Source organism: Parasteatoda tepidariorum, chromosome 8, assembly GCF_982258835.1.
Source record: "Parasteatoda tepidariorum strain Cologne lab strain chromosome 8, Ptep-v5.0, whole genome shotgun sequence".
In the NCBI taxonomy this organism is placed as follows: Eukaryota; Metazoa; Arthropoda; class Arachnida; order Araneae; family Theridiidae; genus Parasteatoda; species Parasteatoda tepidariorum.
Window position 1 is genome coordinate 88,562,061 of NC_141762.1, and position 25,137 is coordinate 88,587,197.

Consider the following 25,137-nt stretch of genomic DNA (forward strand, 5'->3'; position numbering starts at 1 on the left):
TTTCAGCTTTCGTATACCCGCACCACTAGGACAAAACTCGTGCCGAGGTTCTTTATCAGTGGATAGAGTATTTATGTAAATTGCTTCGCGAAGGTCCTTAACACTTCTCATACTTCATCTTTTTGGGAAGGCCATTTTATGTTTGAATTTTATCAATAACACTATCTGTAAGGTGGTTTTTCCCCGATATTCCTTAGCCGTCACTTCCCTTTAAATCGCATCTTAGTGTGTGGGCTCATCGTCTTGAGCCCATACGCTTCATTACATGTCCAGTGCACTCAAGTTTCGTAACTGGTTAATCATCTCCATATACATTTTGCACTCTGCGTTTCATATCCCACACGAGCTCAGTTGGTTTTCTATCCCCGAGATTTTCACCGGCCAGTAGAAGTCGGATCTCCTCTGTTTTTGATTCTCCACAGCGTTCGATGATTTTTGATTTCAAGTCCATGTAGGGATCAGTGACATCCGGTTGCATGATCACGTCTCTCACGATCGTCGCCGTATCCGGTGGCAAATGAGCGACGACGTAATTATATTTGGTCTTCGCTTCTGTGGTTGCCTTTGGAGCTGCTAACGCAAACGTCGATTCCAGCATAAAGAACCAAAGGGCGGGGTCAGCTCGGATGAAGGGAGGGATGACTACGACGGCAGCGTCATCCATTGTTCTGGATCAGAAGATTTTTTTATTTATAGTCCGGTCACCAATTTAGAGGTTTCAAAGTGTAGATTATTTTCCTCTAATCACTAAATATATTATGAGGACTCCAATGTGTGAAAAGAGCAAGGATGACGATTCTAAAACTTAACATAAATTTATTGAAACTTAACAAGTAACCGGTTGCAAAATCACGTCTCGCACGATCGTCGCCGTATCCGGTGGTAAATGAGCGACGACGTAATTATATTCGCTTTTGTGATTGCCTTAGGAGCTGCTAACGCAAACGTCGATTCCAGCATAAAGAACCAAAGGGCGAGGTCAGCTCAGATGAAAGGGGGGATGACTACGGCTGCAGTGTCACCCATTGTTCTGAATCAGAAGTTTTATTATTTCATAGTCCGGTCACCAATTTAGAGGATTTAAAAGGGTCGATTGTTTTCCTCTAATCACATAGCTTATTCTTATGACTCCAATATGTGGAAAGAACAAGTGTGACGATTGTAAAAACTTAATATAATTTTATTAAAACTTAACTTTGATGATTGGTGGTCATCTCAAATATTCCAGAACTATCGACTGCAAGGTCTCGAGCATTTAGAGCAATATATGGATAATATTTCATAGTCAATTGCAAAATTTGTTGAAAAGTCAATAATACAAATCATACAATATAGAGGTATGTCCTTGTTTGTACCAATCACCGTCGTACAACACAGTCAAATTTAATATATCGTTTATTAGCTATGATGTATGTATATATCTCTTGGGGCTTCTAAACAATGTCGTTTGCTGAAAAAATAAACTGCTGTTTGAATAAAGACTTCTTCTTGCTCTAAGACATTTTTTGATCGAAATTAATTTATTCTTCATTTAATATCTAACTGACAGATAGAAACACTGAGTTGACATTTATTAAGGTGTTGAGTTGGATAAAAGTTCAGTGGTTAGTTATTCAGTGATTAGTTTATTGTCCTATTTTTATGACTTACATTTTTGAATAAATCTATAAACAATACCTTTCATTTAACTAGAGAAATGTTGAATTCATTGTATTCTAATATCAAACATAGATGTCAAGCATTCAGCATTTTTCTCAGGTTCAAATTTTACGCAATTGCCCACCAAAACCTTCTTTCGCAACAATTATATTGGAAACAGTGTCAGTTGTTAATGAGATTCTGTTTTTAGTTTTTATCAAAGAAACATTGCCAAAAATTCTCTCACAATCTGAATTTAAAATAGGGAGTGATAGCAATAAAAATACAAATTTTTGTCTTCCCCCTTCCCTTTATCTTTCCAATCTTCGACCAAAGCTTTTTCAGATATTAGCACTCGCCACTTTTTATCAATTATTTCACTAAATTCAGTGGTGAAGAAGTGCTGTTCTTTAAATTACAGCGGTAAATCGTCCCACAAAATCTGCTCTGCTAGCATCATATAACCTTGGGCATTCTTGAACGAAGTTGATAGTATTTTTTGTCACGTTTTCATTTTTCTTTCAAAGAAATTTTACAATAGTCAATCACAAGAGTAAACAAACTATTGATAAAGGATTAAAGTAAAATTCAAGATTTTTGCTATACAGGGAATTGTAGGTAGCGAGTTAAAACAAATCTGGGTCTGCAACAGCGACGAAAAGTAAACTGAATCCAATTCTTGAAACCAGTGCGATGGCGATCTCTGGCAGTTGCAACAACGAGAGAATGTAGTGCGCGTGCGTAAAAACCTCTGCAACATGCGATTTGTTGCTGTTGCAGTCGGTATGAAGACTCCAGCTGGGTCTCCACCGATCGCAACGGCAACGTAGATCAAAATCTGTTGCTTCCCATCTGTTGCCAAGGTCTTTCATACCGGTAATTGGCAACAACTCTGCTTCTTGTCTCGCTCATGCTCAGAAGACTTATCACGTGATACAGTAAGCGTCATCTCTTCTGGTTTCACTTTTCTTTTGTTTTGAAGCGCTAAAGTTCTATTTATTAAAATTTAAAGAGCAAATTTGAAAAAGGTTTTGTTAGCCAGACATTATTATTTAACTCATCTTTTGCATTCCAATCGCACTGTTTGGGTTAAGGATCTGAATTAAAATAGAAAAGAAAAGGAACACGAGGAAAACCTTATTAGAGAAATGAGACTGAATGATTTGGACGGCTACTTCGAATATTTCAGGATGCGTGGCCCTCTCTGACGTAACTATGTAGAAATGACATCGCCTTCATGTGTTTCCACACTGCCTTCTTATTTCCAGCAGTGCCACTTGGCCCTATTTTTTTCTCTCTTACAAAAAAAGCTCTCAGGCATTTCCACTTGCGTTTGGCTTCAACCACTTTAAAATATTAAAAATAAATTGTCAAGACAAAAATGTCAAATACAGTATTCAAATGACATTTTTAAGACATCTATACAAACTTTTCACGCAAAAATTTATTCTAAAAAAAAAAATTGTAAGAACTAGTTATAAAACTAAAAGAGTGAATTTCGTAACCAACAAGATTATTTTTTTTCTAAAAAAAGGTGAGAAAATATATTGTTGCGGAATGTGCATGGATCAAAGTATATAACAGTAAAGATCCATATTCAATGGATATATTGTTTATTTGACTATAAAAATATCCATTAAAAGCTCTAATATAGCTGTGGAACAATATTTTTAATTTTTTTCATTCATCATAAATGAACTTCTTTACAGAATATATTTAGTTATTTATGAAGAGTAACTTAACTATTGTTATGAAGTACTATTGTTACGACAGTCAAAAATATTAGTATTAAATTATCTTTAGAAATCAATTGAAAATACTTTCCATTAATAGGTTACATAACATTGATTTAATTAATGAAGTAAATTCAAAAATATAATAGTAAAATTTTACTCACCATCTATGCCAAGCTTTTCTGCTATTTTAATCCAAGTTTGTTTCTTTTTTTCCGCATCTCTGAAACCCGCACGGCTATAATCATATAACCACATATTTTTACACCTTTCAAACATACACCTGTCTTATAATTTAGAAAGATTTTGAACATTAACATTCCTCTTTGAATGAAATTATTGAATATTCAAGAATATATATATATATGAATTTGAGGTTAGAAATTTACAGCTAGCACCTACATATTCAATCATTGGGCCTATTCATTTTTCAGATATTATGAGAGTTAATACAACTATAAGAAATAAATTGATGCAGATAATAAATTGCGATGGTAAATCTATTGATGCAGGTCTCGTGAAATAAATGTCCACAAGTTAATTGTGTTAGACTATACATGACGTCCAAGCAGATGCAGCGTCTGGCTCTTTTATTCTAAGGTGTGGTGGTAAACCTTCTTTCGACAAGAAATGCTTAATTTTTTCAACAACGTAAATTGTTGTTATTTTATCCAGCCAAAAGAATCGAAGGAAAAAGGTATTCCTTAAGCTAAAAGCGTCTTCTCTGTCGCGAAAAGTTCTACGGGGAATGTTTTCTATAATCAATGCCAAACGTAAAACAGTCGCCATTGTTTTGGTTTCGTATAGGATTCACGAACGATTTGACTGGTGAAAGCTATCCTTGCGAGATTTGAGGTTTTCGTTCACTGTAGAAAATGTCATTTTTTTTTCTTTCTAGCTCGTTGGAAGGCTGCGAGTTCAGATTTCATGGAAAAGAGCGGTGGCTTAAATAACATGCCCGCAAGCGTCGCGGGGAGCGCACAAGCTCGCACCTGAACGTAAAAATAATACTAATAGTGAACTATTAACATTTCTTTTGGAAAGTAAAAAAAAAAATCGGAAGCTTTGACTTGAGCATGAGTCCACTTTTGTCGTTAACTTCGCAGCTTTCCCATCAGGTTCAGAATTAATTATTTGTCAAAAGAAGAATCAGTTATTGGTACTGGATTTCTTTAAAGTATTTACTAAGCAACTGTCCATATGCTTGTTGGTATGGTGCAATCTATGCAGAACTGCGTGGCATTTCACAAGATTGCATGCATCCAATATGAATAAAATACTCCAGTCACTAAACAGGCTTGTTGCGCATTAGTCCACTTTTGTCGTATACTTCGCAGCTCTCACATCATATTCAGTTTTTGTTTTGGATGCGCCAAATTCACTCTATATGATAGCTTATCGCCGGGCTCCTTTTAAAAATTTTCACAAAACTGAAATTGACCCTCTGGTTGGCAAAAAGTGAACTGAACCACTCGTGTGTTGCACTCTTACCATAAAGTGCGTTGCGCATCCAAAATTAAATGGAGGTGAAAATCTTGGGGCTCAAAGATTTAGAAGAGATGGGGCATTTTGTCACGTTAATACAATATACAATACAAATTAATAGGGAACAATATCCAAAGGTATTTTTGAAATCTGACAAAAGCCACCCGTATCGGTGGCACTGTTTTGAACAAAATTAACATTTCCCCAAAAGCTTTTTCACAACAAGTTTCATGACCTTTAAATGTTTTATAAGTTATATGCTGTCCAGTTTTGCGACAATGGACTTCTTGTGGGTGTCCTTAACGGCAGTCAGCAAATATCCCACTTTGGAATATATCACATCGCCCACCCCCCAGGGGCACCCTGGGCCCCGAGCTGGATATAATGAAGCTAAAAATAGAGTTTTAAATTAAAAGCTATGCGTTATTAAGGTATCTAGTGATACTATTGTACCCTATACAGAAATAAATACAACCTACAGCCGATAATATTAAGAAGCTGTCTACAAATGATGATTTAGTGCGGTATCGATCATGAATTCATTTTTTACTGTTATATTTAGTCTTGCAGCAAATTTAACAAAAAATAAGTGTATTGTACAAAGATGTACTAATATAGTCACCTGGTTATCTCATGTAATGAATTGAATGTACACTGAAATTAGTTAAATACATAATCAACATTGTCACTTGCATACATTTTATTATACAAAGATACATAAATACAAAGGCATATCCATAAACAATACAAATATTACACAAATTTATATTTAATTTTAAAAATAATAAAGACAATAGAGAAATAAATATCTTTGTCTACATAGAATCACTTGGAACAGCATTGAAGAGTTCTGAAAAACTTCAATAAAACAATTGCAAAAAGCAATGCTTGACATTTTTCAAAATCTTGAAAGAGAGGATGTTAAAAAAAAATTATGCAAATCATATATTTTAAGCAACATAGGTATTTTTGTGAAAATGTGCTTTTAAAACTAAAATTTCCATCTTGAAAAGTTTTTGCTTTCATCATTTCATTAATAAATTTAGACTTATCAAAATACATATTGTGACACCATGCAAACATACACCTGCCATATTTAGAAAGATTTTGAACATAAAATTCCTTTTTGAATAAAATTATTGAATATTGACTCACGAACCCATTAAGATTGACACCTAGTACATGAAAATCTGATTGTTAAATGAAAAGTTATACAGAGTGTTCTCTTTTTTTTGTGCACACCTTTTTTCAGAAGATATTTAATTTTCAAAAACATGTTTTTTTTTTCCATTATTTTTTTTATGGCGCTCAATTTTATTACTTTTAATATTTAAAATAATTATGATATTCTAATGTAAATTATTGTTTCAAGGAAAGGTATAGAAGAAATTACTTTTAAATATATAAACACGAATTTATCAAGTGTATTTCTTTTTCGCTTTACTTTTATGATTAAATTTGTAATAGCATTCCTTTGACAAAAAACATTTTTCATATTAAAATAGGCATCAAAACAATAATATGTGATGAAATTGAAACCAGTTCAGTAATAAATGAAAAAAGGTTGCTAAAAATTTGCTAGTTAAAAAAAAAGACAGATAATTTTCCAATACTGTAATAAATTTATATTTCAATAAATTTTTAAATTGCTTCAATGGTGATGCTTTGTGAAATTCATATGTTTTCCTTACATAAAACACAAGAATTAGATAAGAATAATGACAGATTTGACCACGTAACGATTTCCGTAATGTCTCTATATAACTGGTATATGTAAGACAAAAAATAAAAAGTTTCCATAAATATTAATGACATCTCTGAAGAAATTTCTTTTCTCCAATATTTTTATTTATTTGGTTAATTTTTCTAACTAAAATTTTTTTTGTTAAATACTCCATTACTACGCCTACTACAGAATTCTCCCTTGGAATAAAAAAGGGTAAGGTGCTTCCTCACAGAAAAGGGTACACTGAGTTTTTAAAGGGCTCTTAATTAACACCTTAAATATTTAACAAAATGTATACTATTACGTAATAGCTGAATTTGACTTTCAACGACTGTAAAATTACCATCTTATACTATTTTACACGTGTATTTCAAAGAGTAGTTCTCGCCCATTATCAAAATGAGAAAAATTGGTGGTTTATGAAAAAAAAAAAAAAAAAAAAGACATGCTAAAAGAAAATGATTGTGCACACTTCAAAAAAAAATTAACTGTTAAACTTGAGAGCTTTTTCTATAATTTAAACTAAAAATTATAAGAAAAATATTTATTTCAAAATTTAACTAGGTGAGAAAAATCCTATCAAAGTAAATATTTGTAATGGTATCAGAATCAAACTTGTTGTCATTCCCTGGGAAGGATAGCTACGAAGTCTTTTTCTTTTTACACCGCCAGATGGCGTTCTTTTTAAATTTGTATGTGTTTGTTCGCTTTTCGTTAATAAACTTTTACTTTCTGTCTGAATCTCGATCCACGGACTACAGTTGGTAGCAGAGCGTGGTTCGTTTTATGGCAGATGAAACATTTCTTCCTGCTTCTATTTTCATTTTTATGTTTTACTCCGAATGCTTCTGTTCGTCTGGGAATATCATTTCTTAATTTTGATAAGATGTTTTCTTCTTCCCGCAGTTTTTCTAAAATTTCCTCCATTTGTTTTTCGCGTTGGGTTTTCAAGATCTCTCTTATTTTTGCAAATTTCCCTCTTAATCCTCTAACAGTATAATAAACAAGTTCTCGTTCAGAAATTTGCAGTCCAAGTGATGAACATTTCGTTTGAAGTCCTCGTGATCTTGCAATATAGTCTGACACATTTTCATTTTCTTTCATTTCAAGATTTTTTATTTCGTTACTTGCATCGATTTTTCGATCTTCCGTTTTACCAGTAAATGTGCTTTGAATTTTTTCCCATAGAATTTTTGCGTTAGTTTCGTTTGCGAACTGAAGACTTTGGTCATCAGAAAGCGATAGTTGTATGTATGCAACTGCGTCATCATTGTTTAATGTCCATTGTTCCCGCAACTTTGGATCAACGGGGGCTTCTTCAGTTAGCACATTAGCAATTTTCTTAAGTGTCAGCAAAGCCTTGACTTTAATACTCCACTGACTACAAAACTTATTAACACGAATAATTTTAAAAGTGTGTTTACACATTTAATTTTTTTAAAGGAATATTAACAGACAGTGTCATCAAAGGGCAGTGAGGACGAATGGCCCTTCTCGAGGAAGTACACTGCATACTACATGCATTTTCATTTGATACAGAAAAATTAGTTGTCATTTTCTGTAGATTAGTATAGCAGGTGTTCCACATTAACCACTTTCAATATATACTTTTCGAATTCTAGTAAAAAAAAAACTTTGTAATAAGATACACACATTAAGGGTCACAAATGAAAAGAAACAATCTAATCTAATGAATAATTCGGAGGAAAACTGGACTGAAAATAATTAAACCTGTTTGATTGACAGAGGACAGGAAAGTTAAAAAAGAATCTTTGAAAACTTCAACATTTCAATATGCAATTAAATTGGTTCTGATGTTTTTCATGTCTTTTAACTCATAAAAAAAATCGTGAGATTTCTTTAATTTTTTTAAACGCACTTAAATGTTAGTTTAGAGATTCCTAATGTGTTTACATAAGGTATCCGAACACGTTCGGAGGACTTTTTTTAAAAATATTAAGTTTCAGAACACTTTAATTATGTTTTTATATGTAAAAACTAATATTAAATAAGAGAAATTAGACATTTATATTATATTTTGTTTTTAAAAGCTAAATAACAAGAGAAAATTGATGTTTTTTTTTCCATAAAACTTGGGAAAGGATATACTTCACCAAAATTATTGTATCAAAAAAGTATTATTATCAAAATAAAGAGCAGAATTTTGTCTAGTGATTTGAATAAAAATATTTGAAAAATTTAATTTTTTATAGAAAATAGAAAACTTTTTATGAGATTTTTGTCAAATTTTTTACGCATATTTCACATTTTAGACCAATAATAAAAAACAATTGTAGCCCAAGCACTAGAAAACATTATACATAATACACATACAAACTTTTTATTGAAATATAACAACTTTTTTAATAATGAATTTTGAAATTACATTCTGAGAAAAAGGCATTTAAAGTATAAATTATATCATTTCTATTTTAAAAATGCATCAATACATCTAAAATTTTCCCGATTTGTATGTGATACCTTCCTCTTTTTCAATTTCACAAATTTTTTTATGTTTTTGCAACTCTATTTTTTTTTCGGACAATTTTTACATTAATTAATGAATGGCGTTAAGACTCATACACACGCTCAAAATCAAGTTCTGTAAAACCTTTTAAAGTTTATTTGGCTGACTCCAACCATGTCGAGTATGCTTTTCAGTCCCAGAAAACCTTTATTGAACTGAATAACAGCCAAATACACACCAAATTGTAATGTTTGCAATTCAACGAACACCTCCTTAGGGACAATTTCCAAACAATGCCATTAAAACTCTCGTTAGCGTTCTGAGTGAGTCCGTGTAAACACTTTTGAAGGAGATCTCTTTCGCACAATTGCATGTAAGTTGGTTTGATAATTTGCATGACTGACTTAGGGAGCCCTTTATTTTTGTCCTCATAGATTTGCCCATTTGCACGGACTCGTTGAAACTTACACCAACTGTCTTCTCCAACAAGACACTGTCCATGCAATTGTTGTTGTGCATTAGAGCAGCAATGGAAGAATGCAGCAATAACTGCACTTTGCATGCTGTCCAAGTCATTGACATTGCTGCGTATGGCAATCGCATAGTAATTTTGTAAACGATCAATGAAAACATCCCTTAACTTTCCCCGACCACCATGACCTTTGTACTTTGTTTTTAATTTTCGCAGTCTGGTGCCAACACGCTTTTGGATGTGACCGATACACTCGAACTTTTTCACTGCACTTTCTGCATATTCTCCGTATATGTACTTTACTGTTTCATATGCCTTACTATCACCGTCACCATAAAATTTACGTACTCCAACTTTCTGGTTTCAGCAGATCTTTCGAAAACACGATACACTCCAACAACTTCCATTGAGTTGGATGTTCCTCAATGTTTGGAACAGATGTGCCTTCTTGTTAGAACACATTCGACACGATTTCGGCGTCTAACACCTTTCCAGTATCTACTGAAATCACAGTGACGCGACTTTATTTCGCAATGCAGTGCCCAGTGTCTTAGATACATGATTAACACAATCCTCTTTTTTAATTTTAATGGAACCATTTTCATTTAGAAATTGGTGAGTTTTTGCATCACCGTCAGACAAAACAGTTACATAACGCATATTGCACTCTGTGATTGATCGTTTCCACATAATTAGTGCAGCTTTCATTTCCATACTGCCTGAGGACCCGAAAAAAACTTTTGACATGCAGTTTCATGTGAACCATTCCACGTTTCAAATTTAGCAGAATCGACGCCTAATTCTTTGACTGTCACAGTGCAGTCGTGACAATACTTAGATAACAGTTCATAGTCAACCACTAAGCCCGCCAATATGTCCACAACAAGGCCAATACCATAAAGAGAGGTATGGCCTCTCTTGTGCCATGTACCAGCGTAAGACACACTTATATCAATAACAGCATCAGAGTTTAAATTTGCTTTCGATTGCAAATGGGCAGCTCGCGTGAAACACGCAGCATTTAATTTTTTTTATTTTTTTCACACAAGTTTTCGAGGCATCGATAAAATGTTTTTTTGTCCATGGTGGGCATTCCTAATGCAGATGAAAAAATCTCCACGGCTGCATCACCTTTGCCTATAGCTAAAAATGCTGATACTAGTTTGCAATTGACATCAAACTTTTTACTGGTAGTATCCCTTTCACTCGTAAAAGTTGATCCATAAGTTTTATTGCAGCTTTCACAAACCAATTCAAATTTTGCTGCATATCCATATAATAAATACTCATGGATTATTTTTAAGAAATCCATGATCAAAAAGTAACAAAAACTTTATCGCACAAAAGTCATTGTACACTTTCAAAAAAATCTCTGCCTATTAGTAATTATTATGATCTTTTAATTAGAAATATTAAGTAGAGTTTCCTTTCACATCTGCGATAGCTTTTATAAATTTGCAAACTTATTATGTTGGGGGGAATTCGAGCAGAATATTTTTACCACATTTTACAGAAACTGAGGAAGAAAAAAAAGAAATATTACGGTGAAGCAAAAATTAAAATCTAATTTTACTATTCACATTTTATTTATCACAAGTTTGATACTAAATTGCAAATATATAAAAAAGTAAGTGAAGAATAATAAAATAAAAAATTAATGAAATACAATAAAAACAATTTATTCTACAAGCTAAACATATTATTTTCTCCACATGTCGTAATTTCTTAAAAATTAATGTTGTACCAAAATATTAAAAAATCATGCCGAATCGTCAAAATAAATTATTATTTTCAAAAAGATGTGTTAAAAAAATAACATTTTGATTAAAATATTTTATAATATACACATTTCTCTTGTACACATCCTACACTTTTTATAAAAAAAAAAAAAAAAAAAAGAAACACAGACCTGGTCTTGGTATAATCATGGGTATATGATTGAATACTATGTAATGTGATTTGAAAAGTAATGTAATTCTGAATATAAATCGTTTAAAAAAGAATAAATAAATGAAATGGTAATTGAAATAGAATTAAACTATTAAAGATCTTATTTGCCCCGGGACAAAATTTTGTCTTGCCATAGTAAGGGACTCTTTACAAAATGATTTTTAAAAGCTTCCCTTATGGCTTTTGCCTCCCTTATCTTGGGTTTCCTGCGAAGTTAATTCCTCACGCCACTTGTCTTTTGTTATAATGCCATCCACTTCTGTGTCTGCATATGCAGAAGGCAAGTAGTGGCGTTGACAGACAGTTGAATTAACTTCGTTTTGAGAAACAAAATTGTGCAAGCAAACAACAGTTTTCACTATCTTCTCTACTGTTGATATAGAGGCTACAATTGGCTGTCTCAATATTCGCCAACGACTGCTTGTTATGCCAAAAGTGTTCTCAATGAGCCTTCTTGCTCGGCATAGTCTGTAGTTAAAGGCCTCTTGATCTTGACTCAAATTTTTGCCTGGGTATGGCCTCATTATGTTCTTTTTCAGTGGGAAGTCCTCATCTGCTACAAATACCAGAGGCAATGCTTCATTGCCCTGGGGAAGGCATCTGTCCCTGGGCAGATTAAGCCCTCCTTCAGACAAGAGTTTATCCAGCTGGGACTCGGAAAATATAGTCGAGTCTCCTTGCTTACCTATGTCCACAAATGTGTAGCAGTAAGTGGCGTCACGTGCTGCCAAGAGCACTACACTGTAAGTTCCCTTATAATTAAAGTAGAGGGAGCCAATGTTTCCGGGAGCTTGTATGATAACATGCTTGCCATCAATAGCCCCGACACAATTCGGAAAGTTTGTAATATCCAAAAAGGTAGATGCTTTCTGCTCCCACATCTGTTCATTCGGTTTTTTCAAGTAAATTGGAGTTAGGCAACCCCAAATACTTTCACAAGTTTCATTTATTATTGCAGAAACTGTGGATAAACCAATCCTGTGATTGAAGGCCATGCTTGTCATAGAATCTCCACTTGACAGGTATCTGAAAAATAAAAAATAGAGCAGAATTAATTAATATGCATTACATTACTTATTAATGAAAAAAGTTTGCTTAAAAATATAGCAATAAAATTATACTAGTAGACATTATTACAAATTTGTCAAAAAACCATATTTAGTATAATTTTTAACAGGTAAGATATATTTTTAATAATTTGAGCAATTATCTACCTTCATTCTGGTTTAGATATGAAATAGCAAAGTTGTTGATTTTTCCCATAATATTTAAAAAAAACTTCTTTTTTTCTTTTCGGTATCCACTATTATAGCACAGGACAGCAAATGTTACAAGCTGTGGGACTAGTGAGGGCAAATCTGATTACTTATTAAACAGTCATTACAACCCGGATATATCTAAAACCAAGTTGAAATCTAAGCCTTATTGTGGAATGTATATTGGCGTATTTTAATTTAAATACTAATTGGTAAGCCTTTGTTGTAGTTCATTTATGTCACACAAGAGCTGCCCAATGGGCTATTGGCGAATCGGCTTACTTACGCAGTCTTTCAGATACTGAGATGGCTTCTCTATAATTTGTATCCATCCTTGTTATAGAAGGGCCAATAAGTGGCAGCAAACGGTCAAATATTGCTGGTCTCATCCTAAAATACGTGAAGAAGCTGTCCAGGTCATTTAATCGCATTTCTTGGATTAAATTATTAAAATGTCCCTGCTCTTTTCTTTTAAGATTTAACTCTTTCACCCAAGAGCGCTGATTTGTTTTCAATAATTGTAACAACTGAATTCTACGACGCAATAGTAATTTTTTCATTTTTTTCTTATCTATTTTAAAATACACTAATATAAAATAAAAACAACAATCAATAAGTACGTAAAATTAAAATGAAAAACAATGTTTATTTTGGCGGATTATAACAGATCGTTCTAAGCAGCAAAACTTAATACACGAGAAAAAAACAGGAAAACAAGATTCTGAAGAAGAAAAAAAAAAGAGCGCTCGCTGTTAAATGTCTGTTTTGCGCATGCGCGAACATGGAAATGGGTTTGTTGTATCTTGCTGTGTGAAGTTACTTGAAATCACGTGCAACAAATTCAGTGCAACAGAGGAGAAAAATCGTGTTTCGCATCGCTGTTGCGTTCGGTATGTAGGCGCCTTAAGAAAAAGAAGCATTTACGTCTCTCTTTAAAGATCTTGGGGTAAAATTAAATAAAGATTAAATTTAGAAAAGGAAAACAAACAAAAATTAAATTAATACAATTAAAAGATTAAATTAATACAATTAAAAGATTAAATTAATACAATTAAAAGATTAAATTAATACAATTAAAAGATTAAATTAAATACAAATAAGAAAATTTTTTCACTCATCATGGTGACAATAGCTGCATTCAATTTATCCAGCTGATTGCAGTACAGATCCGCGTTGATGGTTTTTCCCTGTTTCAGCAACTCGTAGTACACTGGACCTTTCCTGTCCCACCACAAACAAAGCAGTACTTTTCGTTGAAGTTTACTGAAGTTTTTCGTTGAAGTACCTGGTTTTGGAACTGCTATGCTGATGATGTTCCTGGTTTGCAGTAAGATTGTTTCTCTTAATATTCTCGTAAAGAATCCACTTTTAATCTCCAGTAACTAATCTGTCCAAAAACGGCTCCACATTGAGTCGAATCAGATGTGATGAGCACATTCTTACACGATCAGACAAATTCTTTTCCGTTGATTCATGTGGAACCCAAACACTTTGCTTTAAAACAAACCCAAAAGATTTAATGTGATCTCCAACAGTTGTATGATGAATGCCAAACTCTTTTGCAATTTCTCGACTTGTTAAATGTGTATTATTTTCCAACATGGATCGCAAAACATCATTATCGATCTTGGATGGTCTTTCAGATCGATCACTTTCTTTGAGGCTCTGATCCCCGGAGCGGAATGTGCTAAACCATCTTTGTCAAGTACGAACATTTACAATATCTTTTCCAAATACCGCACATAAATTTTTACATGCAACCGATGCGTTGCTTCCGTTTTGGAATTCATGTAAAATGCAGTGTCGTAAATGCACGTTATCTACTGACATGTTTTTCACTTTAAATATCACAAGTAAATGATGAACGGTAAAAAAAGTGCACCTTTTATGTTATACAGCAGCTAAAAAAACCGATTGACTCACTAGCCAGATGTTTTTTTTATTCACAAGAAAAATCACCTGCATTTAAAATACGACAGAACTCTTCCTCCAACCCATTAGTAATGAGAAATACTCTCATGTGATTGACATAAAGATTATTGAAAATTGTTGACTTTTAAATAAGAACCATGGATCGAGGTGATGGGTGACAACTAGTCTATTGAAGCTAGAAGTGAAGATTACATTTGTGACATCCCTTTTATAGGGGCATACAAGGAAGTAAAAGGATGATGATAAACGTACAATAGGGTAGCGAGATAGCAGAGCGGACGGCTGAGAAGACTGTGCTTGATTATTATTTGCAGTTATTATTTTTCGTGAACTTTCCCGGATCTTAAAGTATGTCAGTGCGATTGCAAAATATTACAAGAAAACTTTTCAGATCCGTTTCTCAACAAAAATGATTCGCGTGGAACAGGTTTCAATGTAAACATCTTGACGTGGTTGCCTGGAACATGCAAGTTGAGTTGTATAAGATGCAATTACAGTTATATTTAATTCTACAGTTAATTTTGAAGGATAACAGTGATACAGTGATAACAGAGATCTACAAGATAAGAAATAACGTAAATAGTAAATTATATGAAAACTCATTACTAAATTTTATAAAATTAAATAAATTAATTGGTTAAGATACTACGTATACGTACTACAGAACGACGAAGATTTGTTATGACCCAGACTACTTCCACTGATGTTTTTCCTATTTTCTGCCTGTCTTTTACCATCGTACTTTCGAACTTTGGTTGAATAAGCATCACTTACATACGGAATTTTGTTCTCATCTTTTTGCTTTAGTTCAATCCTCCCAGATTCCGTAATTAGGTTGCTTATTACATAATTGAATAGATCATAAATTCTTCATCTTTTATTCTGTAGGGAATCTGTACCAGGTTATCATATTCAAGAGGCAGATATTTTATCCGCTGAAAACACAATAATATTGAAGGCATTGTAAAACCAGCATCCTCAATTTGTCTAGATTGTGGACGAGTGCGACGAGCACTCTGTATTACCTTATAGCTCTGTATTTCCATTAATGTTGATTAGGGTTTAGGCTTGATGGATAACTGGAGGTTGTAGTAATAAGTCAAAAGTGGTTTGTGGTTTGGAAGATCAATTTGTTTATTTTTCTCTACCATTCTTTTGCTGTATATTCTGATCGTTTCTTCGTCGGGTGAAAATCTTGTGTTAAAGAAATCATATACCAAACCAGCCATACGAACTCTCGACGTATGTTCAAAGTTTACTTTCAATGTTTCCCAAGCTGTCCTACCGTCTTCAGTATCAGCAATCAGGGATTGTATTTACTTTTGATCCCCATGTAGATTGTCATGTAGGCTCTCTGTTTTTATAGAAGATAGGCCAAATTGTCTCCCTCTCAGCTGCTGTATCCTCAAGTGGCATTTCTTTTTTTTATTAGCAAAACTTTCATATCAATTTTCTAACTTCCGTGATTAAAATCTCCGAGTTTTGGAAAGGCAAAAACTGTTTCATCAGTAGACTCTGCCATATTGAAAATTGAAGACTTAATTCCACTTTTCACTCGCTATTAGTCTAAATATCCCATGTTCAAGACCACAGGTTTGCGGATTCGATGCCCATAATCAACTTCCTTATGTTACTAGTTATTATACATTAGTTAGTGAACGTGTTAAGGCCTCACATACCTTTTAAAAGGTAAAAAGTGAGAGAAAACGAGCAATTTTCAATCATCTGCCAATTTTACAATAATTATTCTAAAAATGCAAAATTTTGAAATATGACACTATACACATTCTACATTTTGAAAACAATGCAAAAAATATTTTTAAAAATTAAGAAATTTCTAAATTAATCAAAATTTTAATTCAATTAAATTTTTCTGATTTCGTTTTATAATATTTGCTTCATTTTTTTTTTTTTTTTTGTGAGTATGGAAATATATGGTAAACTAAAATGACGAAGAATGAACAAATTATGTTACTTTTTTCTCTATGCAAAATTTTTGTTTTAAATGTCAATACATTAATCCCACCTTCAAATGGCTTCGTTAATTTAAAGAAACAGGTATTTGGGGCCTGCTGTAAAAGTTTTGTGCAATTCTAATTAATGGTTTTTGAGATATTGTGCGCGCAAGGTGTAAAAGTAGCATTTTGAGATAAATGAGTTTAAACACAAAAAATTTTTTATGACTAAAATTAGTATACAAAATTACTGAAAACAATCACCTAATAACAATTACTGAAAAATATTAATTCATTACATAATATTTGGAATAGTAAAAACTAATAATTAAAATTAATAAATTTCATGCGATATGCATTACGAGGAATATCTCAGCTGATATATTTTGGAATTACATGAAATTTTCATAGTAGATCTTAACGTTATGTGTTTTTGAAATAACAAACTGCTTTACATATAGAAATAACATAATTATTTAAAAAAATATTAAACTTTAATTAGTTAAAGAAAAATTGATAGTCCATGCTTTTATTTTAGTAAAACTTATAACTTTATGTTATAGAATTAATGTTTGCTTGAACATAATAAAGTCATACTGTTTTGTTAAATTTCTTTAACTTATATCTACTAAACACAAAAATAACATAAAACAAACTAAACTATGCAACGAAAGATTAAAATATTACAAACATACAAAACTATAAATATCTTACACAAGCTCATTATCATAAGTGTGAACTCAAAACTCACTGGCACTATATGAAGTGCCTTCCTTTGCAAGGAAAGATTGTTGTTCAGCTGAAAGCAACATCTTTCGAGCTTGTCGACTTTCTTTAGTTCGAAAAGAAAACTGTCTTTCGGCTGTCTGAATCCTTTGCTTGTCCATATTTACAGCAAAATTAAGAGCATATTTTCCCACGTCTGAACCTAGGGACTGCATTACTTGTAAGCGACCTGTATGACCGTCATTGAATAAGATAATAGCTTCATTTGCAGCTATTTCTACAATTCCCCAACCACTACTAAAAGTTTTAGGACACAATTGCAGAACAGAATTGAAAGATTATTATTCTGGGTTTTACCCCCTAAACACCTCATAAGTAATTTCGGTTGTGAAGGATCATTAAAAATTGGTTTTATGGCATCCATTACTGCCATGGGCATTGTGTTCTTATAATTATAAGATGATTCTGAGCCTTTAGCTTCATTCACTTGATATTTACACCAAGAATTGAGTCCAACAGGACAGAAACTGTGTAACGGTTCTTCATTAGTAGAACGAAGATGAAAATAAACAGACCACACAGCTTCACGCATATCTTTAAGGCTTGATTTGTTTTCTCTAATTGCATTTCCATAAAATGCATATCTAATTCAGTTGACCTAATTGCATATCTTATGAATGACCTTATCTGTCAACCTTCCTTTTCCTCCTAGTGACTTTCCATCGCTGAGTTTCGAACTTACTTGTTTCAATTTTCTTAAGCGTGTCCCCATCCGCTTTTGTATATGGCCCCCACACTCTAGCTTTCTCAAAGAAATATCACTACCGTAAGGTTGAGAATTAGAAGAACTGAAAAATATAACCATCCCACTGTAGTTTTTCTAGCACTCACTTTTATGTCGAGTTTCCCAATCCTTATACTCAGCCGTCCCCTTGAGTCGTTTCCTAGAATCGCAGCCTTTGCAAAAAGATGACAAAACTTCGGTATCAAGCACTTTGCCTGTCTTATCCCCAATCACGACACACACTCCAATGAGAGAGGTATGGCCTTGAGTTTTCCATGTGCCATCACCACTATTAATAATATCTGTAGATCCTGTTTCACTAAACTCTTTTGAAGCAACTTTTTGCATGGAAGTTTGAGCGACTTCATTAGTACTCGACAGCAAAGAAGTAGTAATGGCTTTGTAAGACTTTCGAGCAATTGGTGGAGGGAGGAAGACCCATAGCTCCACAAAATGTTTCCATCTCATGGCATAAACAAATCGTTTGTTAATTTCTGCACTATTTTTATGCTCTCCAAGCATTTTAGAAATGGTATTGCACTTAGAACAGTCAATAGAAATAATGCAGGATAAGCCTCTAACACTTCTTTCAGTAAGTGTTTTTTCTCCATCACACATCCTGCACTTCAAACAATTTTGAATATTTGAAAATAATTTATGCTTATCTATAATAATATATCCATCAAAAGAATTGTTTGCTTCAATATTTACTTAATGCATTCAATATCTACTGTGCATTCTCTGCTTCTTTTTTCATCTGTTTAGCTTTTCCATGAGTATGGTAATATCCTGTAAACTTACGTTTTTTAGGTCTTGAATGTTTAGTACGACAATTCGTACTCATTTTTGCAGAAGAAAGCAGTGAATTTTAGAAATATTATGTAAGAAATGTAAAGCAGAAACAAATACTTATTGCCAGAGATCAAACCATACAATCAAAATCAATTAGAAATCAAAAGATATTCAAAGTTAAAGTAAATAAAAGGTTTAGTGAAAGTAGTTCTGTACCAAAAATATATGTGAGGCTTGTTTGATAGCAATTAAACTGAATTATACATTATGACGTAAATTCAAAACACCCATATGTTATTTCCCCGAGAGCACGTGTTTTTTTTTTTCTTCAAATTTTTTCAGAGAGATTCATAGAATAAAATAAAATATTAAAAAAAAAAAAAATCGAATTTTTTGAAGCATTAAAGGGTATGTGAGGACATAACTCATATGAGGAAACTTTAAATATTTCTTTATTACATACAGTACCATCTCGATACAGCAAACAACTGAAAATAATTACTATGAATACAGCTTAACAAAATATGGTACATCATCACCGGAAACAACATAGTGGAGTAACATCTTTCAACAAAGCGTCTTTTAGACAAATTTCATAACGATATGCACGAATGACGCCACTTACGTTATCGGAAAAGAAAATGTCTGTTGCCAACACACGACCGAAACTTACTTCTGTTAATTTAATGTGTTCAAAGGAGTAACAAACCACTCCAACACTATGAACTTCTAGAACATTCCAAGATTCCCTAAGGACCCATGCTCAGTACGATTCTGTTGGAATAGTTGAGTGCGTAGGATGGAAAATGCTAAGCAAGAAAAAATATAGTTTAACTTAAACATCACATAACTTTTTCAAAAGAAAACAATCCACGAGAGTATTCTACTCTCAACAAGACAGCTATAGTTACTCCATACATAGCTTAAAACTTCCCCTTCTGAATCGATTTAGAGATCTTCCAGAGATTTTTTGAACTTGTGAATTCTAACTCTCCGTTCTTCTTACTCGAACCTTGTTCCTTGAAATTCGTAGTCTGCCATGCGGCCCCATCGGACATTTCAAAATTAGAATAGAGAAAATAATTAGAATTGAAATAGCAGCAAAACACTAAATAAATAAATGTAATTAATTTTTAAAAGAGAATTAAAACACTATTTTTTCTTTTGTTTAAGAAAAAATAAATAAAAGATTAATTTAACAATTTGGCAAATATTAGAAAATATAAATACTTGAAAAAGTTTTACAAATTACAGCTCATTCATTGAAAGAATGTGCGAGGTAAAAAAACACTAATAATAAAAAATTGAAAGTTTTGCGTTTCTCTATAATTCCCATTCTTCATCGCAAGAATTAGTTTCCTCATCACAAGATTCTGTTTCTTCAGAATCATCTGCTGTACTTATTATTATATTGTCTACTAAGTCTTCTATTAACCCATCTTTTTCCCAATATGTGTTTTCGACATGCTGGCAATGAGAGCGCCATTCGTCAGCTGTCACCCCATTTACAGCATCGCAAAGAAGAGCTGTTAAATTAGCAAGGCTTAAATCTCCTGTTGATTTTTTGACGTCGGTAGAAATGTTCGAGTTCTATTGATTGTTGGGCTTGGAGGATGAGATTGTGCGATGGTGGACAAGGTTGTTGAACATTCGTTATATTCATGTTGAGCTCTTGGAGTCAGTTGATTGCTGCGGTATGAACTCCTTGTCATGATGGGGGTAGTAGGAGTCTGGTTGTTTTGAGGAAGTGGTTGGTTATGATGTAATCCCCTACTTGAATTATGTTGCATGCTGTTGTAATGATTTGATCCCCTTCTTGGAGTATGTTGCATGTTGCGGTTTGGACTCCTTGTCGTTGTTGAAGAAGTTAGGGTGAGTAAGTCCTTATTTCGATTTTGCGAATTCTCTCACAAATCTTTTAACAGTTGCCCAAGCATATTCTATGGCATTTAAATCGCAATGATATGGAGGAAGACGAACCACATGGTGTCCCTGATCTTTAATCAGCTTATCAATTGAATAAATCACTTTTGGGCGATTGTTTTCGATCAGGGAAAAAAGTTCAGCCTTCCTCATACTCACATCACAGCCAATCAACCATGACTGCTTTCGTTGCATAATTTGTGGTTGTTGGATTTTCCACCTTAGTGTGGTAAGGGGCATTGTCCATTACAACTACACCCTCAGGCTGCAGATTTGGGAGTAATTTTTCCAACACCCTTTGAAATTATCAAAGTTCATCTGCTCATGATAGTCTCCAGTTTGGCTTGAAACCTTTATAAATTATAATGGACTGCAGTTTACGACGGCACCAATTTTGCTGTTTTCCTCGTGCCAGCATTTTTGAAAGGTTAAATTACTGTCTAGCCACGTTTCATCGATATATACGATTTGTCGTGACATTCTTCGATGCTCACGCATCTCCCGAAGAAATTTTTTTCTCCAGAAAGCAATATGAGGATTTTCAATTAGTATTTTCCTCTTATTTATACACTTTCTCCACCGAAAATTCATAGAGTGTAAGATCTTTCGAAGACTTTCTTTCTTCCATTTAAAATTTATTTTTTCCTGGAGTACGGGAATCAATTTAGGAATTGAAGGCCTTTTCTTTGAAATAAAAGTTATGTTTTGTTTGTCGTATAACACACTTAACAAAGTCATCAATATGGCAATTTCTGGAGGATTCTCTTATCCTGTTTTTACCAGGTGTACTCAGGATGTCACCTTCTCCCAATTCCTTTAAATTAATCCTACTGTCACGAGGAACGGTACTTGGTTTTAGAAACATCAACTCTTTATAGTACACCCACTTGGGTTCGAAGACGTCGTCGAGACCTGTAATAAAATATAATAATCATCTTATCCGTATTTAAAATTATATGTGGCTTCAGAAACTCTTTGTTAATCAAGCTGAACTTCAGCTGATATTAATAGTAAATGGCACTAATTATTTTACTGAAATGAAAATTTGTTTACAATTATATTACTTCATAACTATTCTAATTCCACCAACATTTCTTTAATTTTCAGTAAAAATTCAAATAAATTCTTCTCATTTTATACATTTAACATAAATTTAGTTAGATTAATAATATTTGCTAATAATTATTATTTGCGAGTAATAATTATTTGCTTTGTATTAACTTGTGCCCTTACTTCAAAAAATAGGCAAAAACAATATCAAATAATGTCAGTAATTCAAGATGAAATTATGAGGCTGAAATATTAAAAAATTTTACCAAGAAAACAGTTTAACAACATTTCTTTTTTAAATAAAATCTGAATTAATTATTTTAGTTTTATAAAATGAACAGAAACTGAGGCAAATATATTTATACTAGAGAGGTAGAAATTTTGAATAATGCCCCTCCTCTTTTCTTTTTCTTCCTTGTTTGATTCATGATGAGATGTTATAGTAAGAGTTGTGAACACAAGTTTTTAAAAAAAATATATGAATTTCTAAAAAGAACTTTAAATAAACTTTCTAAGTCTATTAGGAAACTTTATCCATTGGATGTGAAGCTGTAATGATATTCAAAAAATCAATATAATCAGTAACTTTGTAATAAAGGCATTTGCATAAAAAAAAAAAAAAAACCGGTGGAGGTAAACGTGTACAAGTACTAAACAGTTAACAGTGATTCTTATTGTGGAAAGTTATTCCTGTTGATTATTCTTCACATTTGTAAATTAATCACGAACTATTATTAACTGATTAAAATAAAAAATTTCCAAGAAGGTTTTTTAATATTGCATCATACGACTTATAAGAAAGTGCATCTGAATAGTTAGAGTGAGTAGGAATTGGATTAAAATTTAATTTCAAATTTAAATGTGGACAAAATACATTAAGTATTAATTACTTTTCTATAATTCAACGCATATTATTTCTGCAAAAGACAAACATGCTTTTAAAAAGATAGTTAAATTTAAATTAAGCACACAATTTATCTACAAAACTTATGCATTTATTTACAAAAATAAAATAAAAGTTTTCGTGTTCCATAACAAAACATCTAAGATTACAGATAAACAATTGATAAAGGTAGTAACAATTAATTTGATATTTACACACAATATAATTATTGTATAAGTATTATATAATACTAGTGGGCTGCGCCCCCTGCTCGAGCAAAAAAAGTTTCCATCAATATCAATCAATCTCTGTTCAAGAAATTTGATTGTGTAAACAGGCCCAGAAAACTTAGGGGTTATACAATGAGATTGGTATTGGCGTTTCGATACATACAGTTTCGATAAGTATTGGTTTTGGTGAAGAAAGTTTTTGAATTTTTAGGACGATTAAAATGATTTGATAGTTTAACAACATAGTTCTGTTTTGGGAAACTATTTTTATTTATTTCTTCAAGAATTCGAATTCTTTCTTCCAAAAAATTTAAAAAATCATCTAATTTCGGGATTCTATTAGATTTTACACTTAGATCGAAAGCTTTTCTCGATTCTTTATCTAATTAATGTAATAAAATATTTAATAATAAAACATCTGACAAATTATTACAATCGAATTCTAGTACTGTTAATGATCGTAAGCATCTTTTTACATTGTCAACTAATGCCCTTAATTGTGATGGTGAATCATTTATTTTTTTCAAAATTTAATAAGCTATTGATAAAAGCATCTACAACTGCTCTTTTATTCTCATACCTGCTATTAAGTGCAGAAAACAGAGATTCAAACATGTCTTGACAAGATTCCAACAATTTTGCTTCTCCTTTAAGAGATGCTTTGAGATAAAATAGTTTTTGTGTATCATTCAATTCTTTATTGTTACCGATAATTGACACAAATTACATTTTAAAGTTTTTGAAATCTTCATATTTTCCATAAAATTGCGGTAAAGGTAAATCTGGCAATTTATAACTAGAATTAAAAAAATTTTTTGCTTCTTTAGTTTTATCTTTATCATTAATTTTGCATTCAGAAAGAGAAATTCGAAATCTTACTTCTAAATCTTCTATTTCCTCGTCTAGTTCTTCAGTTACACTAAGATTATCCTTCAAATCGATATCTTCTGGAAGTTGAGTGTAATCAACTATCAATTGCTTTGCAATATTTTTTAGTTCCAGTAACGAATTTAGTTTTGTGTTTAGTATAACTTCACGATTCAGTTCCTTTTCATCGACTTTCAATTCATCAAGACATTTTAACAACTTTCCTAATTTTGTTTTAATTACGCCTCTTGGGCGGTTCAACGATATCAAAGAAGCCATATTCTTCTCCGGTTGCATAGGACCAACAGTACGGTCCCGTGATAGGTCAATAGTTAAAATTGAAGGTAATGCGGACTGTATGTAATGCTGCTCTTCTAAGCCATAACTTTATGCTGGGGTTCCTCTTGCTAAGAAGTTAAAGACCTAGCTTACCTGACTTTAAAATAAGCAAAATGTTTCAAATTAAGTTTATAGTTTTTCACCTTGAACTCATACACTATTACTGAAATTCGAAATGTAGCTTAAAAATGTTATACATACCTTTTTCACCAAACTTTGAACAAAGTGAAAGTAACAACCTTTCACTTCAATACTTGGAAAGACTTCCTTCAGAGCCTTTATGCTTGCCAACTCAAAATCTGCCATGGCAAAAGTCGATACTAATAAGATGTTGTGACTCCATGCTGCTGCAGATTTTACGATTTCAAACATCCTCTTGTACAGAGCAAAAGTTTTACCTCCTAACAGACAAAAAGCCATGGGAAATATCTGGCCCATGTAATCCCCATGTAAGGTATATAGCTGTTTGAAAATTTTTGGTGTTACCTTAAAGGTGCCATCTAAAAATAATTTCGGGCTAGCACAAAGGTTTCTTACGGTTTCTGCAGTGCAAAATACCTACAAGTAAAAGATTAATTATATCTCTATGTAACACAAATACATAATAGTTTAATATAGTTTTTATTATTATTATAATGCAATTCTGCTCTACATTTTAAGATATAGTTATTAACTTCTTATAGTAGTTTTCCTACATACGTATAAAGTTAATAGTTTCAACTTTCGTAGAAAAAACTGTTTTATGTCAAGGGACAACAAATATTGTGAGTCACTTATCCGGGTTAAAGCATGGGTTAGAGTTTTATTTGTAACAATGTCTAATGCTGAAGTCATGCGAGAAAATCATTTTCCGAGCATTTCTGCCTAACGGAATAATTTTTTTTCTTCCTATTTCCAATGGCAGGGCATAAACAAGAAATAACACAGAA

At 32.5% G+C, this 25,137-nt stretch overlaps 2 protein-coding genes across 2 annotated transcripts; both read right to left on the reverse strand.

Moving 5' to 3' along the window:
* Window positions 1-295: 295 nt before the first annotated feature.
* On the reverse strand, window positions 296-664 carry LOC139425594 (uncharacterized). Its single transcript, XM_071180895.2, has one exon. The coding sequence runs from the start codon at window positions 662-664 to the stop codon at window positions 296-298; it is 369 nt and encodes a 122-aa protein (XP_071036996.2).
* Window positions 665-20,239: 19,575 nt separating this feature from the next.
* Window positions 20,240-24,628, reverse strand: LOC147806507 (uncharacterized). The gene is made up of 4 exons (XM_087149654.1): window positions 24,410-24,628; window positions 24,302-24,305; window positions 21,620-21,751; window positions 20,240-20,442 (listed from the first exon to the last, which is right to left on the reverse strand). The coding sequence occupies exons 1-4, from the start codon at window positions 24,626-24,628 to the stop codon at window positions 20,240-20,242; spliced, it is 558 nt and encodes a 185-aa protein (XP_087005780.1).
* Between the last annotated feature and the right edge of the window lie 509 nt (window positions 24,629-25,137).

What these genes read in the sequence shown, in the direction of transcription:
- LOC139425594 (XM_071180895.2), bottom strand. Translation starts at nt 664, where the DNA reads ATGGATGACGCTGCCGTCGTAGTCATCCCTCCCTTCATCCGAGCTGAC.
- LOC147806507 (XM_087149654.1), bottom strand. Translation starts at nt 24,628, where the DNA reads ATGGCTTTTTGTCTGTTAGGAGGTAAAACTTTTGCTCTGTACAAGAGG. An exon ending in TGACATCCTGAGTACACCTG is followed by an intron (nt 20,443 to 21,619) that starts GTAAAAACAGGA and finishes CTAATTTAACAG; the next exon opens with CTCTTCTTTGCGATGCTGTA.